At 33.2% G+C, this 13471-nt stretch overlaps 1 protein-coding gene across 8 annotated transcripts in view; it reads right to left on the bottom strand.

Annotated features, from left to right (window-relative positions):
- LOC115447351 (transient receptor potential cation channel trpm) overlaps nt 1-13471 on the bottom strand; it is a 266806-nt gene that overhangs the window by 45654 nt on the left and 207681 nt on the right. For all 8 annotated transcript variants that reach the window (XM_037439440.1, XM_037439437.1, XM_037439436.1 and 5 more), the window contains 2 exons: nt 2673-2829; nt 1536-1683 (listed from right to left, as the gene is read on the bottom strand). In XM_037439440.1, coding sequence (XP_037295337.1) covers nt 1536-1683; nt 2673-2829 — 305 coding nt within the window. The remainder of the gene's footprint in view (nt 1-1535; nt 1684-2672; nt 2830-13471) is intronic.

The raw sequence follows: 13471 nt of genomic DNA, 5'->3' as shown, positions 1-13471 counted from the left end.
TCAAAAAGTCAAAAGCTTTATAAGATCGCGGATCCCTTGCAAATAATATCAAGCTGTCTTTTCCCGTAATAAATATCAGAAAGGCCTGTAGCCCTTGCTTACGGCGGACCTTTGTCATAGCGTGACGTTTCAATTTGCAGCCCGGTGGGTTTCCTTGATTCTGTTGCCCCTAATTTTAGGGTTCAGTGGCTTTGTAACAGATGTTGTCTTAAATAATATTTTTATTAAACATCTAAATTATTACTATAGTCTAGATTCTAGCTCAATTTTTATTCATGACGTTTTTTTATCTTAATTACAATATAACTGGAATATAATTAAATCATTTTACATCTTGTTAAGTCTGTTGCTTAAATATAAAGTATTGTTCATAGTGTAAACAATCGTCACCGTTTCCAAAGAAAATAGCTCAAGTAACATCAGTAAAAGAAAATTTCAGCGTCCAACATCTACAGACCAGTCAACTATAATACTGCAAGTGAAGACGTTTAGAAACATCCGATAGGTTAGCATGCAGGACACGTGCTATCCTTTGAGTTCTTCCAACTATCAGTCAGCTCTTTATTATTCAGTTGAGCAGAATTTGTTACGTATAGATGAAAAAATACTGGAAACAGAGTTTGTTAATATATAATCAGAAACGTTGTTAAACTAAATGTTCATATTGTGAAACACGTTATATTTTTTTGTATGAAAAGTTTTAGGTTAATCTTCATTAGTTCATTTTAGTGATATAAGTATGCTTTTAAACATTTATAGAGTAAAAGCTATAAGATTTTGAATTTTCACCCTAAGTTAGCATTGTACTTCCTCGGAAATAATTTCAGATCTATACGTCTCTTCAATTGTCTATATTACATTGCAAGATATAATATTTAAACAATAACTTTTATCTATCCTCCATTTCTATTTCAAAACAAGAAAACAACTTTTAGTGGTTCCATAACAACATTTATTTCAACTGCAAACTATATTTCCTGACAAATTGGTACGCGGTGTACAAATATTGTTGCTAACATTGTTTGTGTTCGTAATAGTTGGATTTGTCCTTTATTTTAGATTTTAGAACGCGATTTTATTTTAATCTCCGATACAATAGTTATATGATTCCTGGTCACTTTCATAGGAAAATCGGATTTGGGTAGGTTAGGTGAAGCAAAGTAACGTCTCCTTGATTAGCCGTATCAAATGAGATAGCAATTAAGGTTTGTATTGGTATAAAAGTGTTGTTCTTATATAGATCAAATAAATTGTTATAACTTATTGTGATTTTAAACAACATATAAATTACAAAAATGTTTAAATTTATGAATGCTTAATTAAATTCAATCATTGTTATACCCAAGCACCATTTCATCTCTAATTACCCCAGCTACATCCTGAAATACACCAGAACAGTTTCAAGGTCTATCATCAATCATATTTGCATTCGGTCTATCATCCATTTATCATCAATAATTTTAATCATCAATTAAGGTCTATCATCTATGCATTCGGTCTATCATCAATCATCTTAATCTTCAAATGCTACTCACCAAGTTCTTTTTTCTGGTGCACTGCAGCAGCTCGCTGTAGAGGCATTCGGCCTGCTGCAGACCCACCTCGAAGGTCTTTTGGATTGTGCCGATCAGGTAGTCCCGCATCGACTCCAGCACCGTCTGCTCCCCGCTCTCTGATGCGTATCTGTTTCAAGATATTTTGTTTGATGCCGCTTTCATTTTATTCTTCAGAGCAAAGCTTTTAATTACTATAAATGTTTGTAGTTGATGTTACTTGATCATCGATCGCAAACGTCACCATTTCCCACATGTATTAATTTGAGTGCCTAAAAATACCCTCATGGTCTAGATTAATTATTTTTTCACTACGGACTGATTTTTCAATCACTGGATAGAAGTGATTCGTAGTTTAAAATATAACATAAATAACCACAATAATCATCACACTTTAATAATGAAGTAGTTCAATAATTTTATTCTATATTTAGTTAGCCCGTACTTTTGGTAGATAACTCTCATCTGATGATTGAACATCAGCCTTAAACCGAATATAAAACTCAACAATATAGTTAAGATGAACAACGGATTCTAAACATTTTAATGTTTTTATCCTCTTTAAATTTCTCAAAAGATAAAGAAACATTTCAATCAAACTTAGATCTTTGAGAAACATCGATTTCATTAGTTCTCGCGCTCAAGTTATTACGAAGCGATTAACTTTGTTTTGAAGAATAGTTCGTTTGACGCGTCAATATTGAACATAGCAAATTGAGAAAGCTTTGCAAATGTTTGCACTCGTTTCGATGTTAAATATTACAAATTCAAATCATTTGTATCGGTAAATGGTCTTTTATTTGAAAATCCTTATTAATCAGTTTCATTCAATCTAATCAAAATTCTGTATTTGTAAGTAAAAAAGAAAGTGACAAAAAATTACACTGCGTTATTTTGCTCAGTTTACGTCCGTTGTAGGCTCGTCTCCTAAATGGGAACTTACAATGAAATGTGGTATGATAGCCTCTGCCAACCCTTGAAAAAGGAAAACTCTTAAGCTATGTGACATTATTATAGCATACTTAACATCGGTGGAGGCTTGTAAATAGCAATAAGTATATAATTAACTTTATTTGCATTTGTTATTAGTCTATAAGCTTCCTTAAAATAGATAAATACTTGTGAACAAAGGCGATGAGGTCCGCAGCTCGTCCGCTGCCGTCGCACACCACCACCGGCACTGGTGGCGTGTCGGTCACGTATTCCAGCACAGCACGCACGGTGTTGGTGCCACCTTCGATCACCAAGCACACCACAGGCGTCGAAGAATGCGTGTCTGAAATTAATACCACGTTAATACACTCTGAGAAATCAAACATTGTGAAAACCGTGTCAATACTGAGAGATTGAACAGGGTTGTATGTTGGGTCTAAGGATAATTGTGAAGTTATTTTTAAGGTATAATTTGATCAAGGGCTTCAATAGTCTATACATATTATAAAATAAAGTCTGCTTTTCTGTTTGTCTGTATGTTATTGATTTTCTCAAAATCTATTGTACGGATTTTTATGAAATTTGATATGGAAATAGTTTACGACTCTGGGAAGATTATAGCCTACTTTCTATCCCGGGAAAATATATAGCGGGACTTTTATCCCGGAAAACTGACTGACGCGGGCTACCCGCGAGCAAAAGATTAAAAGATTTCTAATACTAGAATTGTCTTATCAACAATTTGAGTAGATAATCCATATTAAAGAAATGTCTTAAAAGTTTTTCATTCCGATCCCAATATTAATCTTCAATCCCATTTTAAGAATGAGCTAATCAAAACAACTCATTTATAAGCAGGACAAAAAACCTAAGGTCTGATTACAAAATGTTTGAAATAGATTGAAAAAGCGATTGCGACTATTTATTGTAAACGACGGTAAATAAAGATGCATTAAAAAACTCCCCATATTACCTGTAGAATAATTTATAGCTTTAAACAAATATGTGTGAATGTTACCCTTTTAAAATGATAAAATTATTTCCCGATATTAAGTTTTGACGAGACGTGTTATGTGCAGTAAAGAGCTTCAGCGAGAACGTGAAACGTGACAAAAATACATGAATTCTATTTTCACTACAATACTATTACTTCAGCTTCATTGTACTGCACGTATGGCTATGTTGCAGTTGCGAATGGTGGAATTTTCCGAAACGGAACCCGACACAACTTGTACTAATAATGTGCATAAATGCGATTTAGAATTCGTTCTAATGATAATTCGATTTTGTATCAATTACGAAAGGGAAGCCGGTAGGAATCGGGTTATGGAACCTTCGCCACTGGTATTAGTATACTTAATACCTCATAATTTTAAGAGTAAAGGTGCGGCTTGGAATTTGTTTTATTTGATTACCTCAATAACGAAAGGGAAGCCGGTAGGAATCCGGTTATAGAACCTTTGCCACTGCTATGTTAGTATACCTACTTAATACCTCATCATTTTAAGAGTAAAGATGCGGTCTGGAATTTCATTTATTCGATTTTACATCAATTATGAAAGGGAAGCCGGTAGGAATCGGATTATGGATTCTTCGCCACTGCTATGTTAGTATACCTACCTCATACCTCATAATTTTAAGAGTAAAGATATGATCTGGAATTTGTTTTATTCGATTACGAAAGGGAAGCCGGCAGGAGTTATATGGACCCGTCGCCACTGCTATGTTAGTACCCTATACCCGATATTTTCACGCTAGAGTACTACATTTTTCTTTTTTCATCAAAGTCTTAAATATAGCGCAGAAAAATATGAAAATTTAAAAGTTATAAGATTACAACCAGATTGAAGAGGTAACTCTTAATTAACTGATGAGAGTGCTAAGGTATGACGTCACAAGACAACGTTGCTGACGTTAAAAAGAGATAATGCGCAATATCTACCTGGTTTGGCTACCTTATTCGAATAAAGAACTATGATAAAAATTGCAAAACGTGCTCTCAAAGGACAGGATATTGCATTTTCAACTTCTTAGAATAAATTGCGTTCAACAAATGAAATACAAAACATTATATCCGGATGAAGCATTCTGTTGAACAAACAATATATAAGTAGTAGACTAATAAATTACTATTATATCTATATTACTATATAAATCTGAAGGTTTTTTCTTTGTTTAAACGCGCTAATCTCAGGAATTACTCAAATGTTTTTTTTTCACTAATAGGATAGCTATATTATTCCTGAGTTCTATCGATTTTTACATCCCGGAATACTATAAAGCAGGACTAGTATTCTGGAAAAACTTTTTCACGCCGGCGAAATCGCGAGCAAAATAATAAAAAAACATGTATGAAAACAGATTAAAAACACAAAAAACAGCGTTTAACTTCCTCAAGATCATCTTTATACGAGCAGTTTTCCTTTAATTACATTTTAATTAACAAGAAAATTAACAAAGGAATTTCGGCACCAATTCTTACTAAGTTAATTAGTTATAGTGGGCGAATTTACGGATTTCGAGATCAAAGAAATACCTTGTCTTTGATAAGGGGTTCAATTGTAACTATAATTATTGAAATAGATAAAATGTACTATTACTAAGTGCTCCAATGGTCTTGCATTTGAATAATTCGAATGATTCGTTAGGTTCTGGTTCTAAGAGTACTTACCGTTGTTTCTATTTCATTTATTTTAATATATTTTAACTGGTGGTAGGATATATTTTATATATCACATAGCAACCACCCTACACAAGGTGTTAGAACTCATCATAGTGGCCCACATAAGTATGTCGCATTCCAAGATCAGCCAGCCAGTGTATCCAAACAGGCCGGCATAATTGTGACAACTGGCAAGGGGTAATCATCTCTCGTCATTCGATACTCTACCTCCGCTTACCATCAAGTGCAGTGGGGTCATATTGCCGTGGCAGTATATAAAAAAAATAATAACATACACTTGAAAATTAAATAACCATTTTGTTATTAATAATAATATCAGCCCTGTATTATATACTCGCCCACTGCTGAGCACGGGCCTCCTCTACTACTGAGAGGGATTAGGCCTTAGTCCACCACGCTGGCCTAGTGCGGATTGGTAGACTTCACACACCTTCGAATTCCTATAGAGAACTTCTCAGATGTGCAGGTTTCCTCACGATGTTTTCCTTCAACCGTTAAAGCGAACGATAAATTCACAAAGAATACACACATGATTTTTTAGAAAAGTCAGAGGTGTGTGCCCTTGGGATTTGAACCTGCGGACATTCGTCTCGGCAGTCCGTTCCACACCCAACTAGGCTATCGCCGCTTTTTGTTATTGTTGAGTCTAAAATATGCTCAAGTTAAATAAACATAAAGCTACTTTGAAATGTTACTCATAATCCTTAGGAATTATGATTGTAAATTTCTAATGAAATTCAAACTTCCTAAATTACGTAAACGGATTAATGATGAAGTATTTAAAGTCCTTAATTACAGGACAAGATTTGCATTTCGATCAAGTTTATGTCTTAAACCTTTGGGTTAAGTACTATTTAATGTTACGAGAAATGTTAATATTTAAAAAAGAATATTTTTAAACTTCTTAGCTAAACTAACTAGAGAAAATAATATTTGAAATATAAAAAAGTTTGCATGCCTAAATTAATTCGTATTTAATGAATTATTAAAAAATAACAAAGTTATAGAAGTCCCGTTTAAGGCAGAGGTTCCCAAACTTTTTTTTATATCCTAGACGTATTTCAAAATTTCGGTGGTATCGGTGGACCTTCCCTACAGCTAAATTTCTACAAAATTCCCCAGAATATACAAGTTTTTACTGATAACAGTAGCTGAGCTTCTTTAAATATTATCTGCCTACATTGATAGGTCAAGTCAAGCCAACATTTTAGTTCTTTACTATCAAACCCAGATAATTTGCGTGAACCGCGATTACAAATTGTGAACCCCTATTTTTTCATCACACCAACGTAGACCCCCGTCGAGTCTCCCGTGGATCCCCGGGGGTGCACCTGGATCACTTTGGGAATCAATGGTTTAAAGGAAGGCAAGTTGGAAAACGTTCAAAATATTATTTGACTAAAAAAACTAAAATTGCATTTTACTAAAAATCTGGCTCGAAATTGAACACGTGACTAATCTAGTAAGTCCATTCCTCACTTTGTTATCGCTGCATGAATCGAGGTTGACATCGAATACCAGTGATGGTGTATTGAGCTTTGCCGCTGTGCTTATCTATGACGCTTTCCGTTCGACTTGTTACAGACGGGCCACTGATAGACTAAGACATCTTCCTATATTTGGATGGCTATGCTGATTATCGAAACCAAGCGAAGATCGGAAACGAACAAAAAATATCTATGTGAAATGAAAATCATTACAGTAATATTTTAAATAAAAGATACTGTTGCTGAAATATATCAATAACAAAAAATAACATTAAGTAAATAAGTCTATAAAGGTAGCAAAATTTTTATTGAAGTAATTTAGTATTAAATTTAATAAATAAATAAATAAATTTTAAACGCCTTTTCCACACCTTGATCGTGTGATAAAATAAAACTGATAAAATAAAAAAAAATCAAGTATTTATCCTGTGCCATTTTCAACAGTATTTTCCTTTTTTGAAATAAATAAAATATGTTGGTTTGTTTCGATTTTCGGCATAACCCCAATCAAACATCAACGTCGCTTCTCTTGACTTGTTGACACTTAGGACAATCTCACAACTTTTCTAATCCCGAGATTTTGGTTACGATCCGGGACACAGCTTCTCATTTAACGCTCAAAATAGGGTCATTTAATACGATTTTGAATGATTGACTCGTGACGTAATAGATTAAAAACTTTTATTTTACTACTAAAAGTGGCTATACGTACAGCGTAGTTAGGTTCACAGGTCCCATGTAAATCTAGATTTGCAAGCAAGTTCGTTCGAACAAACCCAACTCAATGCTTCGGTTTGCATGAATTATTGTTACTGACGGCTTCATATTGTGTAGATACTAGATATATCTCGGGAAGCAATTATTTCGGCATAGAGTTACGGTATGTTATAAAAGCACTACCAAATTTTCGAAATAACGAAAAAAAATTGTTAAAACTTATTGAATTTCAATAAAAAAATCCAACCTAACCTAACCTAGCAGGTACCTACCTACCGATCGAGAGTCAAAATATACCTAGCAGTGGCAGAGTAAAAATTTTTCAAAAAGTAACCTGAGGCAAAAAAACATTGCCTTAGTTAATATATCGCGGCTTAATTAACAGAAAAAAAAAATTGTCAAACTTAAAAGGGAAGCCGGTAGGAATCGAATTGTATAGACGCTACGCCAATGATACCTAGTAATTCAAAAAATCACAATCTTCAAAGCGAAACACAAGAGCTTGGCAATAGAAATAAATAAAGCAAAATACGAATCAAATTAATCGACTTCCACATATACTTACTAAATTCATTCATTATCAAACCAAGTTCTTGAATTAACCGACATCCCCAGTTCCGAAGCTGCTAAATGCCCCAAGAGGCTGTATTCAGTCAAGGGTCCCGGATGCCCGGAGTAGGTCATAAAAACGTCATAAAAACGTAGCAAGCTTTACGATCACAAATAAAGCTCCCTACCGAGCATAAAATGTTGACAGGTGCGAAAATACGTACCTTTGAAAGTTTTATTATAATACTACACTTTATGTATTGAGAAAATGAGGGTAATAATGATTTGGATTATATTTAATTCTTTCGGGAATAACTAACGGTTATTAGAAACTTATTTCTTATCTAACCTTACTTCATGTTATAAATGCGAAAGATTGTCAAAATGAATCTTTGTTAGCAGTAAACGTAACTGAATGAATTCGGATAAAATTTAGTTCCATTTGTTATCCACTGCGTTCGCCATCCTGAGACATTATGTCCAGTTGTTACACTGGCTACAATGTCCTTCAAACCGGAACACAGCGGTGACTATACACTGCTGCTTCGCGGCAGAAATAGACATATTTTGACGACAGTGCTTTTAAAAATGCTTTAATTTTATTTTAACAATACCTTAATAAACGCATCTCATTATTCTAGACATTCGTCTAAAATGAATGTTTAAAGAAACAAGGCCACGGAGTTATGCATTCAGCCTCAATTAAAACAAAAAGGTTATTAAAACCAAACAGATTTTCCTGATTCAACAGTTACATTGCATTACGAATTCTATCTGTAGGTTACATAGAATATGTAAAAACGAGGGAAGCTCTTGGGACTTCGTAAGTTACATAAAAACCGAAACGCATTGTTTGCTTTGGTTTGTTACGATAAAGGGAAGTAGTCCGACTTGTATAAATGGAACTCCGGAAATATTCATTTAGTTACAGTACATTCTAAAAGAATTTAACAGCGTTACAAAGAGAATAAGTAAATAATTACTTTCTTTTCAAGAAATCCGTTAAAATAACGACGCTGTTCTGAAAACTCGGGTTCAAATCCCGGGTCAGGCAAAGTGATATTTGGGTTTTTCTACTCAGTATCACACCAGAGTTTGGAATTTGTGCACCATATGGTGATAGGCTCGTTCCCTACATCCGGAAGCCTGGAATTTGTGCCCGATATGGCGATGGGCTCTATGACATTATTGGACGGAATACAGGCGTGGGTATCCTGGTTGCATCTCTACCTAACCCTTGGAGGATAAAGGCGTGATGTGTGTGTGGAATTCGTTGTAAGTTACAAAATATCCAATCATACAATTTCAGTAAATGTATATAAAAACTTTTATACAGAGCGTAAAATGTCGTTTTACTATGAACTTGCGTACATCTCAAATGAGTCTCGGAGAGAACTCAGAGACACCTCAGATATTTTATACGTTTACTCAAGTTTTTCTCTTTGAATTCATTTGGTTCGATGCCATTACAGAAATATTTTCGGAGGCCACGTAGTTTTATGAACAAAGTTTCGATGAGACTCTACATTCTTGTTAGCATCGTAATGTTTTTATAATAAAATTGATCGTATTCGAGTTCTGCGCGTCGGATATGTTTACTTTAGTCTAAGTGTTATAAGTTGAGAATCATTATTTCTGAGATAATGAAAAAAATTACCATGATAGCAGAGGTTATTTAAAAAAAGTTTTTTGAATATGATAATGTATCCTTTGTAGTATATACTGTATTTTCGGAGCGCTTGGTAATAATAGAAGTACAAATTAAGAAATCAGAAAATTTTGACGTCAACAATCTTTAATTTTGTGTGTAATAGTTTAATTATATGTACCGCAGTTAAATAATCTGTTATTTTATATTCTAAATAGCATACGATTGTTAAATGATTTCTTATGTTTACGCGAATGTTAGACATTAACACTATGCCCCCGTGACCATGAATGCTGCAAAGTCTTGAATCGTTGGATGAAAATTAAAACATGAAAACCGCGATAAAATCCAACAAATAGTTTTATTTCAACATACGATTATTCATTTCTTTTTGTATTTATCCGATTTTGGCAAGGTGGCTTCAAGCCCAAAGAAAATACAAACCGGCAAAGATACAAGCATCCCTGGACGGTCGCCACATTCATGCCGGCCTGCATAATTGCTTCTTCACGCTCCGCTTGAAGGACCCCAATTAAAGGAAGAAGGTAACACGTATGCTGGCAAACCATAATCTATATAAATTGAAGGACACTTCTCAAAGTTCTATAAATTCAACATACCTTATACGCCAAACTGTAAAATTCATTCATACTACGCCATTTTTTTCGAATAGAACCAATCTCGTCTTGCCATAACTTTCGCCAATATATTTTTTATCACTTGAGCCGACACTTTATCCGTATAGGTATTTTATCAATTTCCCTTTACAAAAGATAGTGGGCACGTTAAATCTCTTTTTATGGCCATCAACTGTGGATTTAAGGGGCGGATGCCCGCGGAAGTTGGCGCAAACTGCAAAGGTTAGGAATTATGATCTCTACCACGTGTGGCAAAATTGAAACGATTTATCACAGATAATTTTGGTTGATTTATCTTAATTACTGTTTAAGTTTATTTATAATTATTTTTAGAATAGAATGTTTTTTTTTCTAAAACTAATAAATAAACTTAATTTACGACCAAAGACAATTTTTTTTTATTATTGCAATTTAGAAATTCCCGCGTATTGCCATAATATATATATATATATATATATATATATATATATATATATATATATATATATATATAAGTAAATATTTTTAAAAATCATACTTAAGTCGTTCTGATTGTCTCGGACTAAAATCTTTGCACTTTTATTTTTATTTGGGAGAGTTACGGACTGCCCAGACAAATGTCCGCAGGTTCAAAACTCAAGACTGTCATCTATGATTGTTCTAAAAAGTTATGTATGTATTCTTTGTAAATTATGGCTTGGTTTAACGACGAAGGAAAACATTGTGAGGAAACCTGCATACCTGAAAAGTTTTATAATAATTTCGATAGTATGTGAACTAAGGACTAAACCCTTTCAGTACTAAAGGATGTCTGAGCTCAACAATGGGCAGTACATATGGGTGAATTATTCAAACAAACAAAATAGTAAAATTAGTAAAATAAAAAAGTTTCAAACAAATAAATATCAATATAAATTAATTCTAATTTTAGATGTTCTAATGCCATTACTGCTACTCTAAGAGTATTTATCGCAGCGGCAACATCATGCTATCAGCCAGAAATTACACCGACGCATACAATAGTCGCACTCAACTACAAAATGATAAAAAATCAGTGATTAAAACAGATTTTTGGTGAAAATATTCCGTTATTTCTAGATGATTCTTGGCACAATGTTAGCAGAAATGAAAAGGACTATGTAGTTTTATATAATAAGGCAACTTCAAAATTATCTTATATACTACAGGGTTGGTATTATTATTAAGAATCAAGATGTTTTTGTTTTAATTTAAATATAAAGTAATACTGTAAAATAATTCTTATTACAATTGAGAGCGTTTAAAACAATGAACTTCATTAAAGCAAAATACCAAATAGCAAAATTGCTGCGGTTAAAATGATTAAAACTTCAAACTTTCAGCCTTCAATTTTGTATCTTTAATTCGGTTTACCACAAACAAATCTCTAGTATTTAGATAGATCCTGCGAGCGCAATTTGTTTTATTCCAAACAGTTTGTTTTGGTACAAATTTGTCAAATTTTAATCTGAGGTAAAGGATCAAAATCATAAAAATGTAAATTGTCAAGAAGAGTGGCGAATGGTTAGATAACCCGATTCCTGCAGTCTTCCTTTTAAGTAGAATTTGTGTAGAATCTAACATGAGAACTATTTGCAGACCACATATAAAATTGCTCAATATTATATCCCAGAGCTTGGATATATTATATGCAACCTGTGGAATTCATATGGCTCATGTATTGAAACCAATTGTTAAGATTAATTCTTTGTTTGTGTAACATCGCATTGGTATTAACTGTCATGGTGTTGTAATATATTATGCATAAATATTAGTATCTACATGAGTGCTGGGTCGCATTTTGAACACCAGCTTTTAAAATAGGAATATACGCTAGTTCCGCTGTAATTTATAATTTAGTACGAAGCAGACTTCGTTGCAGTTCGGAATGGCTCACAATTGTGTTAGCCACTGTTTTACAGATATGTGTGAAAAATAATATAATCTTATGTGGTGTGAATAAAATTTCTCAATTGACCTAATGTAACATTAATTCCTTCAAATTTACATTAATTTTAATAAAAGTCGAAATTTGCCGACTTACCTGCGCTAGTTAATATTTGTTAACTTTTTTGTTTTTTTTTTTTAATGTAGCTAGCAAGGGACAATCGGGCGTCAACTTAACATTAAAGATGTCTGAGACGCAGAAAGTAATTAAAACATTGTCTCCCAAATACAGGTGCGTTTGCTTTTTTTATATCTATGACTCCGATATAAAACTCAAACGATAAAATCTGTTTGTTAACAAATTTCTGAAATCTAAAATTGAATCTTAAAATCAGAAGCCTGTAAAATCGCTAGATTATGACTCAAGCCGCGGCTTAACATTGCGTCATTTTTTCACCATTCTAATTAAGTTGTAAAATTCAATTTTATTGAGATTAATCTTTTATAAACTCCGTTACATGTCAACGATTTAATTTGTAATAATCTGTTACGGTGTCGTTTGGCTTATTTTATGTTTATAATATGTTTTATGTGGTATAAAATGTATGTAAGTAGCATTGATTATAGATTGAGTAATAAATCGTCGCTTACACACTCACCTTTAAAGTCTGTTTCAAAGTGTATTATTGTTAAATATAAATTGAAAGGAGTTTTTATGTTTGTTTATAAACGCGTTCGATATATGAATTTGAAGGTGTCTATATAAATTGTTTTTTGGTGTTTTTGATTTCCAGTTTATTTTTTTTAAACATAATATTACGTTTTTTACCTTGACAAAGGCTAGGTAACAAACACACCGGACTTCTGTGTGAGCGCTTTAGGCGGTCGCAATCCTTGAAGATTTCCACCGTGTGTGGAAATCAGTGGACTTTTATGTCAGAATATTATCTCTAAGTGATCATTTAGCGTTCGAATAACGCATTGAAAAAATCTTACCCAATTTAATTGAAATATAGTCATAACCCAAAAATTTTAATCAAATATGAAATGTGTAACTATTATGAGATACCTGTACAATACAAGCACAAGGTTAGGTTAAATTATGTTAGGAAAACAAAAGAAAGGTCACTTAATGGCTAACGATTGTCACCGGCCCGACCTTTAATGAAAGGGATGCGGTTTTAGTAAAATCGGTAATCACACTGAACGTACAAAGTTGCCACTTAAGTCCAAAATTTGGGAATGGTTTAACCCCGGTCCAACTTACTTGGACATTGAAAAATTGTTTTTTATAGGTTTTGGATTTATAAATATCATGTTAATAATAAAAATTCGTAATGGAAATGATCAAACTCTACCCATACAGTTGTATAATAAAA

The sequence above is a fragment of the Manduca sexta genome, chromosome 16 (genome assembly GCF_014839805.1).
Source record: "Manduca sexta isolate Smith_Timp_Sample1 chromosome 16, JHU_Msex_v1.0, whole genome shotgun sequence".
Classification (NCBI taxonomy): Eukaryota; Metazoa; Arthropoda; class Insecta; order Lepidoptera; family Sphingidae; genus Manduca; species Manduca sexta.
The sequence above is the reverse complement of the archived record's forward strand: the minus strand, read 5'-3'. Positions and strand labels throughout refer to the sequence as shown.